We start from the raw sequence: 25136 nt of genomic DNA on the forward strand, positions 1-25136 counted from the left end.
ATTTTTCTTCCTGTCAGAACTCCCTATAAAGAGCTGCCGGACACTGATGGGCTCCTATTTTGGAACAGCTTTGGTCATATCCTATATCTTTTTTTCTGCAGTATGAATGCATTCATTTAGCCAATAGTACAAACAGCCAACATCTTATAACCTGTATCTTGGGATGACTCACAACAAAGATTCTTGTGTTGAACACTTCGCCCAAACTACCCAACACTGAGTGTTTGCAAAGTCTTTCAAAAGGTTTCCAACTTGCCAGAATGAGACTGAGCACCTACTGGAATACTGCTACTTTTCAGTGTCTGCATCTGCACACACTGAGGTGCGAGACTGAATATGAGGAAGCTCTCATGCAGAAAGAGTGATTCTAAATCTTTAGACTGAGCCTAAGCCAAATAAGGTCATTTAACACAAACTTTTAATGCTTGATAAATGAATTTAAGGAAGTGAAGTCATTTTCCCTGAGATCATTTAGAAAGACAGAATGCATTTAAGGTTCTTGCTGCTCTATTCGGGCAAAACTAGTTAATCAAACACTGTACGTTGAGGTTAAATTTTTGCCTTTCTGATACAGTATTTATTTATTTATTTATTTTAAATAATTGCCTATGATGGCTCTAATGTCTGCCCTTGGCAGAAATTCATACAGACTCAGGGGCAGAGATGTGGTCACCCCTGAAATATCACTGGCCACCCCAGAACTGATAGGCTGTTGCTTAAATTGAATTTTGGGAAATCAGTGCTATTCAATCATGACCTGTTTTTCAACTATTACGTGATTTCCTGGCAATGTCCATAGAGAAAAGGAAAGGAGGTGGCCATGAAAATCAGGTTGACTGTTCAATCCAATCACATCATAACATTATTTGTTTCCAGATTGGATTAAGAATATCCTGCCTTTAGTTGATCTGAGAACCCTGATAGAAATGTGTAATTCATCACTGGCTTAACACTGCAGCACTACAGTTTCAACGTTCAGAAAAGCTAAAGGAAACACATATAGCTATAACAAAATCAGTGGACTTTCTTTAAAAAGACAAAAAAAAACCAGGTAGACTATCCGGAGCTAAGCAGTGAATTTAGTCAATTAAATATATTTTAATTAAGCTATGTTCCATTAATCAGGTTACCACATTATTTAGCTACCACATTATTTTTCAAGTCAATGGTAAATCAAATCAGATTAATGACAAAATGCAAAACTGGAAGCAAGCTTTGCCATAAGACAGTCTTTGGATTTAAAAAAAAAAAAAAGAAGGCTAGTGAAGCTGCTGAAGCTGGGTAAGGTAATCTACTGCTTTATCTGATTGATTTCTGATGGGGTCAGCAGGTTTACATGTGATTATCTGAGTGCTGTTTGAAGAGATTGCCTATTCTGAATGAATTAACTCTTGTGAGGTGCAAGCTGGCCTCAGCTGCGGTCAGTATACGGGTACACATATATAAAAATCTGTCTGATTTTGTTAAGTAGACATTTTCAGCAAAATATCTGTTTTCATGCAGGCAGCAAACTAAATAATATATATGCTAACCACGTATTCATCTAGAAATGAATGTTTTTAGAGCTAAAACTTAAACGCGTTGCCAAAAGTTGGATCAACTACAAAAAACACAAGAGTATGCATGTTTGTACATTATCTGGGCTTTAGTGAAGATGTTTTTTGTTGTTGGCCTTTGTTTTGTTGACTAATAGTCCTAAATTATCAGCAATTGCCTGATTATCATTAAAGTGAACTTTCCAGGGATTGTTCTAATAAACCATCAAATTATTCAGTAGTTTGGTGATTGAATGATTAAATGATTAAAAATAGAAATTCAAACAGAAATAGAACTCTCCAATACTGTATAGTATTATTATTATCATCCAATGCAATATATACACTATAAACATGACAGCTGGTTGTGACTAAAATATTGAAATGAGCATATGCTGAAACATGCAATGTGTCGAACTATAGCACTGGCACATTCAGATTCTCTGGCATTATGTCTTGCTTTACTCCACCTCTGGGTCAGATAACATCACTTGTTGTTTCCATAGAACAACTGTCTTCCTCTACAAACCACTAATAGACAGACAAATTGCTCTCCATCAAAGCAAAGTATTATCAGGCTATATACAGATACTGCAACACCTTTTGAATCAGCTCTGTCTCTGTCTTGTATCAATAATCCATCAGCAGCAATTGTATTTTCTATTTCTTCCAAAAAAAAAAAAAAGAAAAAAAGAGAGAGGAAAAAAAGAATGCAACACAAGCTCAAAGCTCAGTCAAAAAAGCTGCACAAGGAATAGTTCATGTCAAACTTGTGTTGCATCAGGTCAGTTGTAATGAGCAGGATTATTTATATCATACATGGACATATAGGAAGGACATCTGACTACAATCAATAAATGAATCAAATTTTAAAAAATGGCACAAGCTACTTAAGACAGTCAATCACCAGAATCAGAGGCTTTGGTGCCAGTACAGTACCAAAGGTTACTAGTTTAGGCTGATAGTAAACTCGGGGGAACAGAACATTTTAAAGTCTTTTTTACTACCAAACATAGGACTACTACTAGCTAGCAAACCAGTATTAGCCTTTCTACATAGCTTATATACTTGTATGTGCTTGTGTGAATCAGCGACATTAATCAGTATTGTGCTAGTCAGACCACAGTGAACATGTGAGCGAATGCTGATCTTAAACTTTCTGACGGCTTACCTGACATACTGAAATGCTCTGGTCTGAGATCCTGAACCATAAACCTAAAGAAAACAAAGAAGAGCATACATTAGAATGACATTAACATTAGAGGTTCAATTCTCAATACACCAAAACACTTGCTTCTAAGAGCTATTATGGTATGTTACATAGCGGTGCAGCATAAAAAAAATAAAATAAATAAAATCTTTGGCCACCAGTACAATGTGTTACTTTAGAGCAGTGTGTGTAGAAGCTCACCGTCAGGGGCTCCCCCTGTAAAGCCTGCAAGATGAAGTTACTAACCACCCGGCCATCATTCATATGCATCCGAGAACCGAATGTGTTGAAGATCCGTGCTACTCGCACCTCTACCCCCTCCTGAAGAGATATACACACAAACATTTTATATATACATATACACATATACATACATACATACATACATACGTAAACTCACACACACACACACACACACACACGGACTTCTTGTGAAAACAGTGAAGAATTTACTAGTTGCACAACTGCACTACTTGTCCATATAGTACACTGTTATAGAGGATTTATCTACAATTGTACTATCCGTTATCACCCAGATGAGGCTGGGTTCCCTTTTGGTTCCTCTCAAGGTTTCTCCCTCATATCGTCTCAGGGAGTTTTTCCCTTGCCACTGTCGCCTCTGGCTTGCTCATTAGTGATAAATTCATAAATTTAAAATTTATATCCTGAATTGATATTTCTGTACAGCTGCTTTGTGACAAATTTGTTAAAAACACTATACAAATAAAATATATACATATATATATGGCACCTGTCAAGGGGTGGGATAGATTAGGCAGCAAGTGAACAGTCATGTGTTGGAAGCAGGAAAAATGGGCAAGCGTAAGGACCTGAGCAACTTTAACAAGGGCCAAATTGTGATGGCTAGACAACTGGGTCAGAGCGTCTGTAAAACAGCCAGTCTTGTGGGGTGTTCCCAGTATGCAGTGGTCAGTAACTATCAAAATTGGGCACCAAGGCTCACTGATGCTCTTGGGGAGCGAAGGCTAGCCCATCTGGTCCGATCCCACAGAAGAGCTACTGTAGCACAAATTGCTGAAAAAGTTAATGCTGGCTCTGATAGAAAAGGTGTCAGAACACACAGGATAATGTGCCCTGCCACACCGCAAAAATTGCTCAGGAATGGTTTGAGGAATGTAACAAAGAGTTCAAGATGCTGACTTGGCCTCCAAATTTCTCAGATTTCAATCTGATCTGGTCAGAGCTGTTTTGGTGGCACAAGAGGAACCTACACAATATTAGGCAGGTGGATTTAATGTCATGGCTGATCAGTGTATATGCGCGTCAGTGTGTTCACACTTGCGCGAGTTGAGAGGCAAAGTGGTATAAGTGCATGTGAGATGTAATCTGATTATAACCTGATTAGACAAGGAGATGGCAAGAGAACCTGAAATATGTGATGACAGTTTGCTAATAAGAGACTACCCTGAGGCGACAAAGGGGGCTCACTGGTGACAAATCTCCATTTTTTATAGCTGCTGCTCCAATACATTCCCTAACTTAACAGAGGATTAAAAAAGGAAGGCGAAAAAAAAAAAAACAGAGAGAATGGCACAGTAGTAGTAGGCTAACACCTAATATTATATCATTTAAATAAGACATGGCCAAAAACAGTCAACAAAGAATCCAAGGAGAAAAAGGATGATTTAAATGGATGAATTGTGGATCTTTAAATAGCTGGAGGATTAGACTCACACCAGGAAATCATTAGGAAAATATTTAGAAGAAAAATGACCCATTCAGCTCTGCCTCACATGCAAGCAAAGTGTAGAAATTGTCTTAAAAACAACTTTAAAAAAGCAACCTGTGGTATTTGTTTGGATGGTATTGTGTATTTGGATGGTATTCTGGTATGTGTTCATATGGAGACTGTATGATGTTTATTTATCAACGTAGAACACAAAGCATTAAAAGTACATATGTTGTGCTCAATCTGAAATCACTGAATTGTAAAGGAGAAAAAGAAAATGACTATAGATAAACTCTGGTCTATTCTGTTATCTGTCCTTCTAAAAATGTTTCCATGACGGTCATGCAATTCTATGCATGTATGAAAGGCTGAGAATATGATGAAATTACACAGCAAGTAAGGCTTCGGCTGTGGTGAAGGAGATAGGAAATTAACTGATGAAGTGACAAGAAGATATCAGACCCAGCCTGATCCACCAAAGGCTGCTGCCAATCACTCAGATGGATGTTCACACATAAGGCTTTAAGGAAGACCAACACTGTCAAGAAAAAAATTGTTTTTGGCAAAATTTTTACGTCCACATTTTACATCCACCCAATTTTCCATTTAAATTGCTTACCATGTTCCTCAAGGACTTTAGCATATATGAAGTGACAGAGGCCACATCTCAAACAATCCATGACTGCAACATCTAATATACCTCAATCACATGTTTCTGTTCTTTTTCCTAGAGTATAATGGAACTGTTTCATTTAATAGTGTCCTCAGAAGAGTGTATAATCAATAGTAAGGAAATGAAATCAGCAGAGCAGCCATAATCCAAGCTCTCTTCTGAAAGTACGCTTGTGCAATGGCTCTGATCAATTTTCCCTCTTTCCTCAGCTTCGAAATGACTTTTCTCCCACAGACAGCTCTCTGGCCTACATGTTGGTTTATCCTTTCTAACAACAACAGCAGTCTTCGTAGATAAAACCAAGAGCTCAAACTAGGAGTAGACATTCAGAGCTATTAATTGTTTAAACAATCAGACTAACAGGGCACACCTGGATAACAAACACTTGTCAGTCACATGTTCCAATATTTTTGATCACTTGAAAAATGGGTGGATTCAAACAAAAGGTGCCATGTTGTAAGTTGTTTAACACATCTATATGTAAATGAATGAAATGAAAGCTGACATTCTGATCTATCGTCTCATTCATCTTTTGATCTCAAACCCAAATGCCTTCAGTGTATAGCAAAAACATAAGAATTGGCCTTGCCATTCCAGTACTTTTGGAGGGGACTGTATATCACAGACCACAAGAAAGCAGAAGCATTAGCTGTATTTTTTTAAAGGAACAGTTTGGGTAAAATAAAATGTACAGTTTTCTGTTTACCCCAAATGGCCTATGTGGGTTCCACCTGGTGTTTTGCTGTTTGTTTCTGTTATTTTGCACGGCAGCTGTGAAGACTGTGTAGCTAATAAAAAGCTGAAATCTATCATCTATAGTTGCAAGGAGGAAAATTGTGGCAATAGCTGTACTTAATAAAATAGTAACATCAATTTAAGTTTTGTCATAGGTATCTAACATATGAGCCTAATAAAGAAAACCATTTTAAAAACCAAATACAGAAAAATATACAAGTTGGGGAAAAAAAAAAAAAAAAAAACTGCAGGGGATGAGTAACAGATTCTTTTATGTCTTGTAGTACTGTGGCAGTTTGCATTCCTGGAAAGCTGTTACTTTACCAAGATAAAAGATGCCACATTGGATTTTCATGACAGAGAGAGAGAGAGAATTTAATGTGATGTGTATATTATTCAAATATACAAAATTCACATTCAAATACTTTTGTCTGCTTCCAAGCTCCATACAAATGCAGATGTAAATGCAGAACAAAACAGACACGTGACCACAGACCCAGAAACTTAGTTCTGGACTCACCAAATGTCAGTAAGTACACAGTGAGTTCTGCACACTGCTCTAGATAGATAAGGAGTGTTTATTTAACCAACTTGAGGTTTTTGTCCTCCCTGTCTTATTCGAAGCCAAATTACGGTACAGTATGTTTTTCTCTCATGGCAAGACTGCACTGCAACTCTAAGGCTCCAACGCATATGAAATACTTCTTACTGAAATAATTCTTCTTAAAGCTCTGGCCAGATTGAAAAGCACCAGACAAATGCTGTTATGAAATTAAGCAAAAATGAGCCAATATAGTAAAGCAAAGCTCAATGTTTAGCAAGAAACCTAACACAGAACTGCCAAACCTCCAGAGGAATAATGCGTAGAATCTTTTGCTTAGATTTGGTCCTATTACTTCTACTACTCAGAAGGCGTGGTGGGCAGCTGATAAAATAATGGAATAATAAAACAAAATAATAATTAAATTAATAAATTAATAATAAAATAATAAATTCCATTCATCCATGCCATCATGGAATAACCACAATCTCCTGTCTGGTGTACAACCACTTACATATCCTGCTTGGAGAAATAAAAGCATGTTTACATGTAATGATTAGCTCAGTGATTTGGGTCTGTGTAATATCTTAGAGTTAAAAGGCATATTCACCATCCCGTGGACATCATTCTTTTTATATATCAGACTGAGATCAACTGTGAAAACCTATGGGGTCCCCTGGGATAATCCAATTAGTTCACATCCAATGACTAATTGGTTTATGTCTCATTTCTCCAAATGTGGCACAGGCTCATACAAACTACACCATACATATGGTATACAATGGTTAGGGTTTCCACTCCTTATTGTACCAATATGTAGTGATACTGGAACTTTGTATATGTTTTGGGACTGCATTATCAACCAATTTTGGGAATGTGTATTGTCGAGATTGTAAGATCTGATAAGAACACCCTTAGGGAAAATCCCTGTTTATTATAGTTTATTACGTGATGACAGCTCTTTTACCTTTACACTGACTAAGAAGTGGATAGTTTTCATTGGCATAAGGGCTGGAAAAAAAGACCATATTACACAAATGGTACAATTCAGGTATAAATATGTTTAGGCAATGGCTTTTATTTTAGTATAACATAGTTTCATGAAGACAAACCACTGCAGTGATTAAAAAGGCCAAGCCAGCTACAGTAAAGGCACAGACAAGGATTACATTGATTGTGAAGGACCTAACCAGTGACAACTGAAATGTATGCCCTTTATAACCCACCGTGTATGATGCATTTTAATTTTTCCATTTGGTGTGATGTCTTTTTGTGATTGCTGTTACTGTAATCTGTGTTTATCTTTTGACACTCTCTGGGATTCTTATGTAACAAGATAAAAATTTATTTTAAAAAAACTGATCACAAAAAAACATGCAGATATTCTTTACACAAAATTATGTAAAGACTGGCAGGTCTGCTATCAAATAAACATGACGAGATTGAGTTCCTGCTAGGATTCATTAGTCGGCTCAACTAGTATTCTTTACCCCCTATAAAGACCAGTTTTCCTCTTTTCCTCTTCCAGCAAAAGGAAACTATATAAATTCATTATTTATTAAAACAGTATTAGTAACACTATCAGACATACCTGTTTCATGTATGCATAACACATAGTTTCAGCCACGCGCTTCCCTTCATCATAACAAGCCCTCGGGCCGATCGGGTTCACATGACCCCAATAGTCTTCATTCTGAGGATGCACCTCTGGATCTACATGTATACATACACACAGGGCAAATCATTTACCTACATGTTAATTTGATATGATAAGCTGTCCAATTACTCACGAACTCATGAACATGCATACACATAAATACAGTGGACAGCCCTAGGAAGCTCACTGTCACACACCCTGCTGGGTCTAGCCAGCTGAACAATGCACTGAGAGAGAGGGTAAGCTATGAACCAGCAACAGTGCATATGCGTGTATGCGTGTGTGCGTGTGTGAGAGAGAGTGTGTGAGAGAGTGTGTGTCTCATTATAAGGGAGTCAATCTGAGTGTCAGAGTGAGATAGACATTAACCGTGTCCTCCAGCTTCAGATCACCACACAACACTTGTCTCTTTGTTTCAAATCATAGCAGTGTCCTTAAGCTCAGTTTTCTCAAAAGCTTCACTGAAAATAGGCAATAATTTCAGCTGAATAACACCAGATTCTATCATCTCAAACTGAGCAAAAAATGGAAGTCTTTAAAAAGCATGATGATAAATTTTGTTTAAGATGGCACTGTTTATGCACCTTATTTGATTTTGATTGTGTTTACATGTGCAATGCTTAGATGAACACTTTCATTATTTAATGATATTCCCATACCTCCATAAACCTCTGACGTGGATGCAAGAAGTAGTCGAGCACCCACACGCTTCGCCAGACCTGAGGATAAAGAGAGACATGAAAATTAATCCTCTATTGTCAGCTGGATCAATTGTTTACTTTGTTAAACAAAAAACAGCAATCATGAGCCACAAGAGTCGCCTAACCCAGATTCAGTATAAATGACAATCAAGGCCCAGAGAAAAATAGACTTAGAGCACAAATATGCTTCAGTGACTATTAATCCAGAATTCCATAAGGCACCAATCTCTCCCAGTATAAACCCTATAGGCACACTCCAGTCTGCAATGGGCTTGAAAGCACCGTTTGAGTCTGTGCTGACGAGTGGCACAGGAAAGCAAACAGCATTTTTAATCACTTTCTAATTATTATTGAAATTATTTCTCAAGTCTTAAATTATTTCAAAAGTGCCATTTTTTTATATTTTCAGATGAAAGTTTTAAGGGGTATACCTAATAATATTAATTAGTGATTAATAACTAGGGATTAGTTATTATTATAAATATATATTTATCTAAATGTTGACTAAGTCAGACATACATTATACATTTTATTTCACATTAACAAACTCCAAACTTGAATCTTTCACGTGACAAAATCCAGATGAGATGAGAGCTTACTAATGCGAGATTGAAGGAAGGTGGCAGAGCTTTTAGGGCATCAGTTAATACCGTAGACTTCAGTACAGCTGTGCAAATCATTCCAGATTCACATTTATTTTTGTTTGGGGGATTTTTTTTTTTTTTTTTGAGTGATAACATGAAGCAGCACACTCTGATATTAAAATGCAGAATTCCTACATAAAATGTATAAAGGCAGGTCTGAATTATCTAAGATGGAAATATACACATATTTTATAGCTCTTATTGCAAATTATCTCGTTGCAGTCGAGACCAAGAAACTTGCTACTAACAAACATGGCTGCTTGTGTAACAAAGTGATTTGTTCTTCTAATGGAGGAAAAATACAGGTAGGAAGGAGGTAGTGTCCTTGCATTCACAATTACACTACATCAGGACAAGGCAAAGGATAAGGCAAGGAGTCAAGACACAGCTGCTGAACAATGAAGAGCTTTAACACAGCCAATAACCCACTTTACATAATACAAACTCAGTACAAAGTACAATAAAGGTAAATTCACAAAGAGTGCAGAACTCCTTTGGCTTCTTTCTTCCTGCTGTTTGAGGCTGGAGAAGCTAATATAGGATTGGGTGAAGGGAAATTTGGAGAGTAAAGGAAAACCACAACGGAAGTTAGAAAGAAGTGGTTTGATTTCTCTTTTTCAGGACACACACAAATACCCAGCATACACTCTGCTATCGCATGATATGAATGTTGTGTGACAATACTTACCAAGCATATTAAGAGTGCCAATAGTGTTGGTTTTTAGGGTTTTGATGGGATTATACATGTAATTGGGAGGTGATGCAGGAGAGGCCAAGTGATAGATCTGATCCACTAAAAAGAAAAAAAAAACAGAATGGTAAAATGCTTCAGTATACATTGGAAACAGCTATGCATCATCTTAATCTTCTCTAAAGTTGCATTCTGCTAAACTCATTTAAAATACTGTATGTATAAATCTATATGAAATAATTATCCAAACAGGAGCATATCTGGTATAACGATCAATAAAACACAAATATGGACCACAATAATTTATTCATAATTTTTATGGCTGTTTGGTTAATTCCATATATGCTTGCTATGGATATCGAAGGACAACATACGATCTTAGCCTGTGATATGGGTGAATATCAAATAATGCTAGTTTTTGTCTTGGAAGACCATTGTATTTACTGTAGTCTGTAAAATCGACTGCATCATCTGGACTAATTTATGTACCTAAACACAGGCATACAGGGAAAGCGATTTCAATTTGAAATCTAATCTGGTGCAACAAGACAGGTTCTGTCAAGCTTTTTTTTTTTATTTACATATTTATTTATTATTGGAAAACTCTAGAATGACTGCTATAATGCTCTTTCAATTGTAGAACACTGAATGAATGAGAGCAAGGGTAAGTGCAGTCAATACTGGAGGTATGCACAGGCACGCGTGCGCAAACACACACACACACGCCTCTTCGCTAAGCCCATGTTAACAGAAAAGTGGATGAATAGAAAATGTGGGGGGAAAAAAAAAAACACATTCGGTTTCAAGATAAATAATAAACATAATAATGAGGAGGCACCATGCTGCCATGATCAATGTCAGCTATGGACTAGTAACTGAAAATTCAGGTCTGTAGTGGACAGACTGGTGGTAAAGAACTAGTATAAGTTACATAAATGCATGATAAACAAATGTTACAACAAATCTATTTTAGACAGAAAAAGCATACAGTGTTCTAGTAGGTTTTGGTGACATGACAAAGGCATATCAATTTCTGAATCTACTAATAGAATAGAGAAGCATTAAAGCTGACATATGTTACAAACGAGATAAGGTAACAGGCACATCCAACACAATCACATTTAACTGCATTGCGTTTAGAAGAAAGTCTACACAAGTCTAGAGACTAGTGACTTGTCTAGAGAGTCAGTGTTATAAAAGACAGCTAAATTGAGGCTTCAATCCCAAGTGGACAGACAAGTTAGATAGCTGTTCACACCTGATATTTTCATGTGTCATGAATGCATCATATGATTGCATTAAAGTATTAAAATGCCATTTCCTTAAATCATTATTTCACCAAGATGCTAAATTTCTCTGGTATAATTACGTATATTGTTATAAATAAAAGAATAGCTGTGTGAATTAGTAGACCAATTTACATAAATAGCCTATATACAGTAGTAGCATGCAGAAATCATGTTAAGAATGGTAAGAAGAAATGTGTGTATGAGAGGAGACATGTTGTGGCCAGTATGCACCTTTTAATATAGAGAATTTAATTCACATAATGTATGCAAAACGTTCAATCTGCAGACAAAAAAAAAAAAAAATCAACCTGTTATGTGTGTCAAATGTGGTGCAAATGTGGTCTGAGTGATCAGATAACGAAATGGTTTTGCACCCGTTCACATCTGTTCACACAGGTAACATGTAGCATAGGTACCTATCCCTAGAAACCCAGGGGAAAGAAAAAAGTCTGACATCATGAATACAAATACCATAAAACTGCCACATGAACAGAATGTCTGAACAAATTGAGGAAAAAAGAACTTATATGAAAGCAATGTCTGTTTTAGTGTTAGTACACAACCTAAACTTGTCAAAGAACAGCCACTGCCCCATTTTTACTCAGTAGGCAAAATAATTTGTTCTATTGAAGTACATTATTTGCTGAGTACGTAGTGTTACTTTTACAAGAAAGACACTAATTTCAAAACTACATACTATTGCAGCATTATAGTATTATTGACGCATGATTTCTGCACCGGAAAATTTGAGAGAGAACAATTTTCTTATATGGTTCCATGTGAAAATCTTCTGTATAATCATTAATCACAGCACCTTTATCATTGCGTATGCTCTACAATGTTAAGACCTTGTTGTTTTGACAGGATTACAGCTATTCATCAGTAATGTTATCTACATAGCCACATCCAAATATCCCCCTGTGCAAAGAATTTAAGACCTCATTAAAATACCAGGACGATTTTCCTTTTAATAATATTCCAGAAAGTGTAGGAGCATGGGAATACTCACCTTCAATATAGAGCGGTTCCACCACATCATGGTTGATGAGCTCGAAGTTCTCATGGCCAATCCAGTGCTCTACATTACGCTTGCGGCCGGTAAAAAAGTTATCGACCACAGTCACTTCATGACCGTCCATCATCAGTTTATCAGTCAGGTGGGAGCCCACAAAGCCTGCACCACCAGTGATCTGCAGCCAGAGAAAGCCTATTAAATGACTAATTCAAAACAGATGTTGAATGCAAGGGTTAGCTTCCGTAAGGAATCCTAGCATGTGACACTAAATACGTCTGGATGTCTTCCATCCATTCTTTCAACTTATTAAGAGCCTCTACACATCATATAATCCTGTACTACTCACATGCTAAATTACCCATGTCAAATCAAATTATACTAATTTCCTCGTATCCCTGCCACTTCTCTGTGCCATCTCTATAGACTACAATTCAATAACTGTTCACTTGCGTCATTCATTTAGTGCACTACATTGCTACAGATGTGACAAAAATGTGACAACACTTCCATTACAAGGGAGTTCATGTCCTCAGTATTGACTTGTTCTAATTCAATTTGTAGGAGAAAATGGAGCACTTCTGAGTGGCACATATGAGACATCACAGATTATACAGACTGCCGTAATAATTACATAACACTCCTGGGCCTCCAGTCTGGACCTTAGTGAAAACAGCTAATCAAAATGGTATGAGAGAGAGTTCTTACCAAAATCCTCTTGCGATCCTTCTCAGAGAGAAACTTCACAGGTGGATACTTTTGTGTTAAACTGGAAAATAACAAACAAGGTTTGAGGAAAAAATTGATCCCAACTGAAAGTCTAACATGAGCAACATATGAGTAAGGACAAAAAACATTTAATGCAAATGCTGTAACTGTTTCAGGAAGAAGAGGTGAATAATTGTGGGCTTGACATTAACATACAGTGGAGCTTGAAAGTGTATGAACCCTTTAGAATTTTCTATATATCTGCATAAATATGACCTAAAACATCATCAGATTTTCACACAAGTGCTAAAAGTAGACAAAGAGAACCCAGTTAAACAAATGAGACAAAAATATTATGCTTGCTCATTATATATTGAGGAAAATGATCCAATATTATATATCTGTGAGAGGCAGAAGTATGTGAACCTCTAGGATTAGCAGTTAAATTGAAGGTGAAATTAGAGTCATGTGTTTTCAATAAATGGGATGTCAATCAGGTGTGAGTGAGCACCCTATTTTATTTAAAGAAAGTCTGATCTTCACAACAAGTATGTGGAAGTGTATCACGGCCCAGACAAAGGAGATTTCTGAGGACCTCAGAAAAAGTTGTTGATGCTCATCAGGCTAGAAATGGTTACAAACCCATCTCTAAAGAGTTTAGACTCCACCAATCCATCGTCAGACAGACTGTTTACAAATGGAGGAAATTCAAGACCACTGTTACCCTCCTAAGGAATGGTCGACCAACAAAGATCACTCCAAGAGCAAGACGTAAAAGATCCTTATTATAAATCCTTATTGAAAGTGAAATATTTTTATACACCAGGGCAACTGTGCCCACAAAAAGGTGCTGTAAAAAGTGTCACCCTTTTCACTACATGCATCATTTCACTGGTAAACAAAAGACCTTGCACTTGAATTAATGTTAGCAGTAACAGGCAAACATGTTAATCCTAGTAATCCTTTAGTGGCAGCAGAATATTCCCCAAGCTTGGAATATATCTCACATGTTGTATTTACGCATCCATGTGCACGGATCAGTCATAACATTTAAACCACTGACAGGTGAAGTGAAAGCAGAGCTGTTCTGGTGGCACACAATGACCTACACAATATTAGGCATGGTGGTTTTAATGTTATGGCTGATCTGTGTATATGAGACAGTTATCACTTAGTATGACTTCATGTTTAATAAAAAAAAAAATACAGAAACCATTAATAAAGGACAAGTTTGTCTATTTGTGCGTCAGTCCACTTATTTGTGCTGCACGCTGACCATACTCTATAAGTTGTCCAAGCTGAAAAGCAGATACAAAGCTCTGGACAGTGAAATGCACTGCATGTCAGTGAAGGCACTTAAGTTTAAAAAAAACTAAATTTACTAGTGAATGCAAATATACCTGAGCTCAAGATCCCGAATCTTCTCTCTCAAAGGTGCAACAGCCTATAATCAGAAGAAGAAAAAAATTTAAAAAAAAGGCTGCAACATAACAGATGAAAAGGAATCCATATAAAACAATATAATCACAAACAGTAAATAAATGCAAATTCATTCAATAGTTAAGTAGTGAATGTCTAAGAATAAGTGTTATGGTTAAGGAAAAAAGTCATTAAAGGGGAAACTGCCTGTGGAGGCCAAATTGAGGCAGATATGAAAAGCGATTAATAAAGGTTTAACCTTCAAACATCAATAGGGGAAAAAAAATATTTTGCTTTTTACAGTGCCACTTCATTTGCATGCAAAAATATGTTTAATCCCTAAGGTCAGGCAGATGTGAGCACCACATTTGCTAAACAGTTTCTTCCTTTGATGAGCAGCTGCTGCAAATCAGTAATGATAAGATAATGGTGATTGGCTTTAATGTACACTCACTGAGCAGTTTATTAGGAACACCTGCACACCTACACATTCATTCAATTATCTAAATCAGCTAATTTTGTGGCAGCAGTACAACATAAAGTCATGCAGATACAGGCCATCAGCTTTGGGTAATGTTCACATAAACCACAATGGGGAAAACATATGATCTCAGTGATTTTGACTGTGGCATGGTTGTTGACTGATATCCTGGGATTTTCACGCACAGTATCTCTAGCGTTTACTCAGAATGGTGCAATAAACAAAAAACATCCAGTGAGCAGCAGTTCTGGTGACAGCAACGTCTTGTTGATGAGAGAGGTCGACCGAAAATGGTCAGACTGGTTCAAGCTGACAGAAAGGCTACAGTAACTCAGATAACATCTCTACACTATCGTGGTGAACAGAAAAGCATCTCAGAATGCACATCAAGCCTTGAGGCAGATGGGCTACAACAGCAGAAGACCACGTCGGGTTCCACTTCTGTCAGCCAAGAACAAAAAGCTGCAGTGGGCACAGGCTCAACAAAACTGGACAATAGAAGACTGAAAAAACATAGCCTGGTCTGATGAATCTCGATTTCCGCTGAGGCACACAGGGTCAGAATTTGGCACCAAATGGCTGGTGGAGGTGGTGTATGGAATGTTTTCTTGGCACACTTTGGGCCTGTTAATACCATCAACCATCGCTTGAATGCCACAGCCTATTTGAGTACTGTTGCTGAGCACGTGCATCCCTTCATGGCCACAATTTACCCATCTTCTAATGGCTACTTCCAGCATGATAAAGCAAAAGTCGTCTCAAACTGGTTTCATGAACATGACAATGAGTTCAGTGTTCTTCAGTGGCCTTCCCAGTCACCGGATCTGAATCCAGTAGAACACATTTGGGATGTGGAAGAGTGGGAGATTCGCAGCATGAAAGTGCACCTGAAAAATCTGCAGGAATTGTGTGATGCAATCATGTCAACATGGACCAGAATCTCCAAGGAATATTTCCAACAGCTTGTGGAATTCATGCCATGAAGAACTGTTTTGAGAGCAAAGGGAGGCTCTACCCCAGTATTAGTATAGTGTTCCTAATAAAATGTTCGGTGAGTGTATGCTTGTAAAGTATGCGTACATGATTCCACAATTTCAGCATCTACACCTGCACTGCCTCTACAAAACCGGGAAGAATAAATGCAATAGAAACATCACATTTAATCAAAAACAATTTTGATAAAGGGCTAGAGCTGCACAATTACTCATATTTTAATTGAGATTACAATTTTGGCTACCTAATTTCATATAATTAACTGTTGTACTTTAAATATAGCTACTTGGTATGTTTAGCTAGGCTTACAATACAAGCATGTACACACTGACTATGGAGCACTAAATTACAATATTTATAACTATCTGATTGCATACTGCACTTATATCCTGAATTTCTATATTTCTGTAAAGCTCCTTTGTGACAATGTCCATTGATAAAAGCGCTATACAAATAAAATAGAATTGAATCCCTCAGACACAGTCCCCTACATCTACATCTTCACAGCAATGTCCTGTTTTCTTTTCACCGTTATTTATTTATTCCACCTAAACCTAACTGTATAACAACACCAGTCTGTATAGAGTGTAGTGTTTCCCTCTTGTATGTGTGTTGCATAGATTTGTAGTGCAAGAGGATAATGTCCCAATACATTATAAAGACATGCACATATCCTTTCTAAGAAACCAAAATGTGTGAAGAGTGGGAAATAAACAGCTTGTCTTCACCCACCTCATCTATCCTCTGCTCAATCTTCAGCTCACTATGCTCCTGAATCGACCTGTGTGGCAGAGAAATAGATGAACATTTAAGACACTATTCCCATACCAACATACATCTTTCTGCCAGAATATCCAGGACAGTTTATTAATGATAAAAACGCATGGTGAAAGCATTCAGGTATCACAGTTCCCATAATCTGCATCATAATATACAGCCCACCTGATGGTTTGGTCCATTGTGGGAGATGGCAAGTCAAATATGGGGGAAAAGTTTAACTACACTTCCTAATTTTTCTACTGGTTAATTAATGACCAGATGCAAATATTTTCTGCTCGCACTCTGAGCATCAACAAGTGCTTATATAAAATTGTTCGCACTGTGTTCATCGTACTGCGGTCAATAGCAAATGTCAATAAGAGCTTATTGCATTTTTTGCACTGTGTGTATTGTTATAAAGTTAGAGCACTGTAAAGTAATAACACCCCACTTTGTTTACTGTAGTCATGTGAATAAGTTCAATTTATATAAACCTTATTAAACAAATCAGGCACACATTATTAAATGACAAGCGCTGACAATGCAATGGCTGAACCTAAACCATTCATTCTGATCAGGCAGACGTAGATTAAAAAAAAAAAAAAAAACTGTTATCCTCCTTTCTCCAAATGCTGTCTGTGATACATGTCTTAACTTTAACATGTGCTTCACTGGCTTATCACAATTTAATCTCTGTAAGTGATTCAGAAATATCCTGTATTGCATTTATCCATACTGTACATTATGTATTTGTGATATTGCTTGTTTACTGCTCACTATTTTTTGACCCAGCATATGTTGCACAAAGCAAACCATCTTGGAAGGTTTGTCATAGGTTTTCTTTTATTATACACTTGTGCATTAGCATAATGACAAACTTGTATTACTTGCAAAGTGTGTAATCTTCTTCTAAAACAGGTTTATACTATAAAACAAACAAAAATAGACAGAGAAAAATAAACGGTATCCAGAAAGAATAACTGAGTTACAATTTTACCTCATGTTGGTGTAGGTTCCCCAGACAGCTAAAAAAAAAAAAAAGGAAAAGAAAGGAAAACAAGAAAACTTGCATTAATAACATTAACAGCATGTCACCAATGCAATTCAACATATCAGAAGACTTATTTCAATCTGTCTTTGTGGATTAAACAGAGAGTAGGCTATACACCTCAGATATTAAGAGATTATATATATATATATATATACACACACACACACACATACATATATATACATACATACACACACATATATATGATATACTATGTTAGGTCTTTTAAAATGAGCTCCTCTGACTTTCCAAAAATGCCAATAAATAAGCACATTCATGAATATGATTTTCACATTTAAACTGCACAGTGCTTAGTGAAGCCCAGCTCTCATGGCAATGGAAATGTCAGCAGTGTCAAGGACTACAGGTAATTTGCAGAGCTGTGCCATGCCACACCATCCACTGGAAAAGAGACATGTTTTCTGGGCTTTATCAGCATTATGTTCACTAATGCGATACATTTGTGGAACCAGGCAGTTTTACTGGTCAACTGATACATCAGTCAATTCCTAATAATCGATATAGTTTAAAGATCAGACAGATGAACTCACAACCTCAAGTCCATCTTTAATACTAAAACCTTTCACCTATTTCTAATGGAAAACTGCATTGTCAAGGAAATACAATTTATTACGCTAGCTGAAACAGGACTGAATATTGTACTGATACTGAAGCATTATGCAATCTGGCTTCTGAAATAAACTGACGGATTTTGAAGGCAAATGTTTACTACTAGAAAAAGGAAGCAATTTCTCTGTGTTCCTATAATTAAATCCTGATACAGCATCACGAGGGTTTTGAGCATTAACCATCAAACACTTTTTTCAAATATTGCATAAAAACAGTGATAAATCATAAACCATTAAGGAGGATTTTCAGCACCACGGAGAGCAACTGATCATCATAACAGCTGAGCTTAAGTACTAATGTGTTTATGTGCAAGACAGCAATGCAACAATAAGTCAACAAAAACTAATTCAAATTATGAATATTTATCAACATGGATTTTTATAGTCGATGCATAATTTACTTAACCAACATCAAAAAAGCACAGGCCTTTATTTTTGTGCAAAATGCAAAACACTATTAAAGCTGTTGGGGGAAGTGGTTTATTTTGCACCATATTGCACATGATTGTTTTCAGTCAGTGCACTTACGTCCCAAAATGTCATTATAACTGGTAATGCAAGTAATTTGAAATACACATGCTCAAATCATAACAAGCCTGGAGTAATCAGATAGGATAAAGAAAAAGTATTAACTGAGGTGAACTTTAACACAACACAAGAAAACGTGATCAATAGATAATAAAAGATTGAGCCATGTTCCCTCTTACTAGAAAAATAACTATAATGAAAGAATGTTATTATTATGTTAACATTTAAGGAATTCTGTCACTTCAGCTGTGTTTTTTCTCTTTCCTCTAAAATATTCTTTATTCTTCTTTTCGAACAATCAGAAAAAGAAAAAAAAATATTTCTTATTGACTTTCTCAGGACAAACGTTTGGTAAATATAAGTATGTGGACACCTGACCATCACACCCGTATGTGGTTCTTCCCCAAACTGTTGCCAAATATTTTCATGATAATGCCCCTGTGCACAAAGCAAGCTCCATTAAAACATGATTTGCCAAGGTTGATGTGGAAGAACTCGAGTGACCTGCGCAGAGCCCTGACCTCAACTCCCCAACCTGAACATCTTTGAGATTAACTGGAACGCTGACTGCACCCCAGACCTCTTCACCCGACATCAGTGCCTAACGCACCATCACTAATGCTATTGTAGCTGAATGGACAAATTCCATTCCACAGCCGTGCTCCAATATCTAGTGGAAAGCCTTCCCAGAAGAGTGGAGGTTATTATAACCTCTTATAAAGGGGGAGCTTCATCTGGAATTGGATGTTCAATAAGCGCGTGGTCAGGTGTCCACAAACATTTGGCTACATAGTGTGCAGCTAAAAATTCTGAACCCTGCCACCTGCTGCACTACACACATTGGCTGAGGCGCAATATGCTGGCGCTAGAACTTTTTTTTTTTTTCATTAGCATACGTGGATGACAGATGATCTTTTCAGAATTAGGAACATGCAGCCATGTAGTTTTTTTTTACTCTCATACAGGTGAGAGTGGGTTAAGCTACAGTGAGGTAGTTAAGGTAGTTAATACAGCGAGGTGTTAAGCTCATGGGACAAAGAAGCGCCACGCTGATGAACAGGAGAGCACTTGCACCTCTTTACCCACTACCACACTTTCGCTTTACAGTTAAACAAATGGAGAGAAAATACAGGTGCTAGCCAGACTCGAATAAGAAGGACTATGGTTACACAATCCCCTCTGCTGGAATTCATATATTTAATTGTTTCCCTTATTCTCTATTGATGAATTATTGCAACTAGCTAACTAACTAGCTCACCATGAGTTACATTACATTACCATTACATTAAGTTAGCTACCATTTTCAACCTAAATAATGAGGATTCTGAGCAAACAAAAAAAATTAGTGAAGCATTGTCATGTTTGATATGATATTTGACATTACACTGATGTCAGCCGATACCCACTGCTGATCCGATATGGATGGGCATCAAACCAACTCTCTGCAAGCTCCTGTTGACAAGTTATGTGAACCATCAGAGGTGTGATGGCGATATGCTTTCCCTGTTTGTTCAGAGAGCAAAATAGGGTAATTTCCTGTTTTTTTTTTTTTCTTTTTCACTAATTCAATTTAAGTCTTACTATCCCAAAATGTAAGCACTGAATGTAAACACCAATGTCGACTCACTTAAATTAAAGGACAAACATGTACCACAATAGATAATGGTTTTAAAATGTTTCATTTTACTAAATAAACTATAATATAACTGTCAGCTATATTTTACTGTTGCCTTGTTCGAACACAATTTTTTGATCTTACAAGTATTTGGTTTTTGACGTCCCAAATACTTGGCCATGTTACGTGAGGAGTTCCAGCAGGCTGTAAACAAGCCCTGAGGTGACACGGCTGTTCAGTTACTGCGTGCTCCACAACAAAGAGACAGAGAAAGCTCAAATTTCATATGCAGATAGACAGGTTATTACTTTGAAAGATGACATGCAGCATTTGTTTATATAGTCGCTATTTTCTTTATATGAAAGCTATTTTTGCACAATAGTCACACTGTAGACGCCAGCATCTACACCAAGAGGGGGCTTTAACAGACAGGCTACTACAATTTGTGTCCTGTGTCCACATACAAGATCTATTTCTTCTCTGAGAACATCCCACTAGCTCAGGGCATAAAATACATCTGTGGGTCTGATCAGAAAATATGTTAAATCAGATAACATATTAGATCAGATACCAGCATGTTGTTAGAATCAACCCTGAGACTGATAATCAGTAATAATCAGTGATAATCAGATAATCAGTCCATCCATAAAAAGTCCACCTGTAACAATGTGATGTTAGATGAAGAGGAAGTTTCACCTTAACGTGCACTATTTATAAAGCATAAATAAAGTCTTAACGTCTCTGGAGGACTAGTGGTTAGGCCACGGCGCTCTCACCGCTGCACCCCGGGTTCGATTCTCGGCCAGGGAACCTACTCCAGCCACTGGGGTTGCATGCAACAGTGCGCTCTCAGTGCCAGTCCCAAGCCGGGATAAAATTGGGGAGGGTTGCATCAGGAAGGGCATCTGGCATAAAAACTGTGCCAAATCAAATACGCAGACCAATAATCCGCTGTAGCAACCCCTAACGGGAGCAGCCGAAAGAGGAACAATAACAACAACAAACATGTAAGGCTTAAAATTCTCTCTTTGGCAAAACAAGACTTTTATGAAGCTTGCTTCTTGTCTGGGCAGCACAGGTATCATTGCTGCCTCACAGCTTCAGGGTTCCTGATTCAGTCCTGAGCTCTGTCTGTGTGGAGTGTTGCATGTTCTCCCCATGTTCATGTGAGTCAACCTGTGGGTTGTCTGATTTCTTCTCACCTCTAGAAAATATGCAGGTAGGTGGACTGACTACACTAAATTGCCCCTAGGTGTGAATGTTTGTGAATGTGTGTGTGTGGTGCCTTCCATCTAGGGTGTATTCTATGAGAACAATGCACTTATAATTGTATAGATGACAGTGGTTTTATTTAGCCTATTTCCTCCTCCAGACTGAAATGAATGCCTGGCTAAGCCACTGGTTGATCTTGCACTTGGTGTGGTGTGCAGTGACTCCACACACAGTTCATAAACAGTCATAAACCAGTTTAACCAGCAGGCAAATTGAGGGAGAGAGAACAAGTAGAACAGAAAAAACCTGGATCTTCAAGTTTGATTTGTGGAATAACATTACCCAGGAGTCATGTCATGTAAGTAGTGTGCACTCACAGGCGATGTATGCGATGAGCCCGAGGGCGACGAGGAGTTTCATAATTCTTCGGTTAATGACAGTAATGAGCCAGTGCATCCGCATCATCTACATGCAGCACATGCAGCACTGAAGCCGGAAGTGGAGCTCCCTCACAGCTACTGCATTATCCCGTCCTGAGTGACCCACGCTCCAGCACGACTCTTCCTTTAATCTCTATCATTCACTCACTTCTATTCCTCTCTCTGTCTCTCTCTTTAAAAACAAGCAGAACTCGCGTTATAGCGCTGGCGACTACAGGAGTCCAACAGCATGTACATGTATGGACAGGTCGGGCTTCTGCGCTGCTAGCTAGCGAGCTAGCCGTTAATAAACAGACTAAAACACTGTCTAACTTAAACTTTTATCTCGCAAATAAACAGTTTTAGCACTCACAGCCTTTTGTGCTTTCGTCTCATTTACCGGTACGACAAAAAAAACGTTGCATTCTTCTCGTTACACACAAGAACCTCCTGATAGCTTGCTAGCCAGTTAGGTCGACAGCTAGCTAGCCTACTACGCATGACTCCAACGAAGACATTTCACTTACTACTGCTACGAGCTGTTTCCTTCACTGTTTGAGACAGACCCTGATTCCGAGGAACTATATGCCAGCCCGACCTACTTTCTCAACATCACCAGCTATTAATAACCGAAATAAGAGTGCAACCACACGCCGTTTTTGCCCTTATGGGCTCTGAAGCAGCTGTACACAACACGAGCGATGACATCAGCTATCGATTCATTGTCCTGCCGCGGTAGCAACAAGGTTTAGCTAAACTGGCCGAAAATGTGCACAAGTGGTGTACTCTTTATAGCAAATGCATACAGCACTTGTATACAACGTGTTTTCCATTTCTCTGCGTTTAAAACTAAAGCTAAGAAGCGACTTCTTTTCTTTTTCTTCTTTAAGAGTGTGCATATATTGGTAGGGGAAAGCAGTCGAGTACAGATTTCTTGACCATGAGAACAGAGCTCCATTCATAGTGTAGACAGCACAGCAGTATTCTATTCACACATAGGCTACTTCATACAGTAATTTTCCATTTCACATACTTTTCCTTATACCAACAGTTATGCTAGTAGTGAAATGAAATATTGTCCTAAATAAAGAAAGGCACATGCATTTCAATTTTCACATTAGATGGTGATTATAAATGGTGAGTATAAAAAAATCACATGTATAGCACATTTGAATGCAGATCTGCAATCATTTAGTTAAAGTCAGAACTACCTGGAATTAGGAGGCCAGTTTTTTGGCAAAACTATCAAAGATAAAAAAAAAAAGCAATTGCTGTTAAAGCATTTTTTTTTTATTTTTACCTAAATAGCCCATGGACATAGAATCTAATTTAGGCTTAATTGCTACATTAAAAGGTATGCTTTACTGATAAGATATTTCCACACTTTCAGATCTTAGGTCAAACTTTCAACTCTGTTACTGCAAAAAATCTTAGTTAATGATTTTCACACACACACACATTTTGGCATAGTGCAAAGTACGATGCATATCTGATGTGAATAACACAGTGCTGTGCAAAGACATTTAGAAGATTAGAAAATTATTAGGAGTTTTCCACAACAGCTTCAACCCAACAACATTTTTGAATGTGACAGGGTAGAATGGTTGTTAGCCAAATGTTGATTTAGGGAATTTATTCCGTTCAGGTCATACAGGAAATTGTCCTTACTGAACCATCTGTTATAGATTTTGTATTCCATTTGTACAGTCATATAGTGTATATAATGAGGTTATATTATGCATTGTATCTTAGAGCCAGCTTTAATAGTGCTTTATATACTGAATTCCATATCTGAATGATTCACTTGAGATTACTTTTCCCCTGTATTGATTATGCACAAATATGTGCCATTTTATTTGATTATATTTTCCTTAAAATACTAAGCAGATATAACTTAAAATCCATTAAATATCCATTAATTTGTTTATCGTGATCACTTTCGTCTCCTTCCCTCTTCTAATTACAGTCCTATATTTGTCATGCCATTTTATTTTTTAACTAAATTCTTAAGTGCAGCTTTTTATTCACTGCTAGCAAGAGCATATTTGTATTGTTTACACTGTCTGGGCAGAAAAACTAAACCAGCATTTTAAAGCAGAGTGTAGACAGTCCTCTCCTATGCATTTTAGTCACTGATTTGAAGGAGCTAAAGTTCTGATTACTAATATGTGGTCCAAGCAACTGATTATACAGCAATAGTTTTAGCTAAGCAGGGCTTTATTAATATAACTTAATTTCTCAAACTCAGATAAATAGTAAAAAAGGCAACTTACAAAAACAAATAAACGTAACATGGCCATAACGTGGTGAAAAAACAGTGGGACTCCCAAATGGGGCAGCTGTCATAAAAAGTTAGTGTTGACACCAAAAAGTCTTTTGAACCTTAATATCAGTCAGTGCAAAGGGTTCTCAGCAGCTATTGGCAAAGTAGACATTGTGGAGGCATTAACAGGCCCAGTGACATTCCAGGGGCCTTGGGAGACAGCAATGTAGCTGGCATCTTGGGGACCATCTGAGGCAAAGGAGCAGTCCGGACCATGAGTTGAAGCCATTGCATCACAGAGGAAGAAGAATCCAACCAAGGAAATTCTTGACTAAAAGCTTCTTGGGACACCCATTGCTTGAATCTGGCATAGAAAGGCTAGTATCTCCTCCACAGCCTGAAAAGTTTGAGTCTCAGCCCACTCATTAGCTCTTTTAGAAGCCACCTAAAATCGCAGTAACATAATTACAAACGCAGGAGCTTAGCCACTTTGTACAAATGAAAACTGAAACCCAACAACCCCTGCAAATGTAGGCACAAAAACAACTGCAGACACATGCAACCTTATTTTCCTCTAAAATAGTCTTCACCTTTTTGCCTTCTGGTTACTTTGATTCCTACTTATTCACCCCAGGGGCACATTATATGAGAACATGCAAAGCTCCACACCTACAGTAAACC

General features: G+C 37.5%; 1 protein-coding gene across 2 annotated transcripts in view; it reads right to left on the reverse strand.

The window, feature by feature from the left end:
- The window catches only part of uxs1 (UDP-glucuronate decarboxylase 1), a 29217-nt gene extending 6285 nt beyond the window's left edge, over window positions 1-22932 (reverse strand). Inside the window, exons 1-12 of one of the 2 annotated variants that reach the window (XM_034304859.2) lie at window positions 22566-22932; window positions 22151-22385; window positions 17736-17763; window positions 16712-16760; window positions 14487-14530; window positions 13087-13147; window positions 12376-12556; window positions 10075-10179; window positions 8701-8760; window positions 7976-8097; window positions 2947-3066; window positions 2707-2750 (exon numbers count right to left, since the gene is read on the reverse strand). In XM_034304859.2, the coding sequence (XP_034160750.1) occupies window positions 2707-2750; window positions 2947-3066; window positions 7976-8097; window positions 8701-8760; window positions 10075-10179; window positions 12376-12556; window positions 13087-13147; window positions 14487-14530; window positions 16712-16760; window positions 17736-17763; window positions 22151-22238 (902 nt within the window). In that variant the 5' untranslated portion in view covers window positions 22239-22385; window positions 22566-22932. Of the gene's footprint in view, window positions 1-2706; window positions 2751-2946; window positions 3067-7975; window positions 8098-8700; window positions 8761-10074; window positions 10180-12375; window positions 12557-13086; window positions 13148-14486; window positions 14531-16711; window positions 16761-17735; window positions 17764-22150 lie in introns of both variants that reach the window. The other variant, XM_034304858.2, reaches the window with a different exon arrangement.
- Window positions 22933-25136: the final 2204 nt, after the last annotated feature.

Source organism: Pangasianodon hypophthalmus, chromosome 5, assembly GCF_027358585.1.
Source record: "Pangasianodon hypophthalmus isolate fPanHyp1 chromosome 5, fPanHyp1.pri, whole genome shotgun sequence".
In the NCBI taxonomy this organism is placed as follows: Eukaryota; Metazoa; Chordata; class Actinopteri; order Siluriformes; family Pangasiidae; genus Pangasianodon; species Pangasianodon hypophthalmus.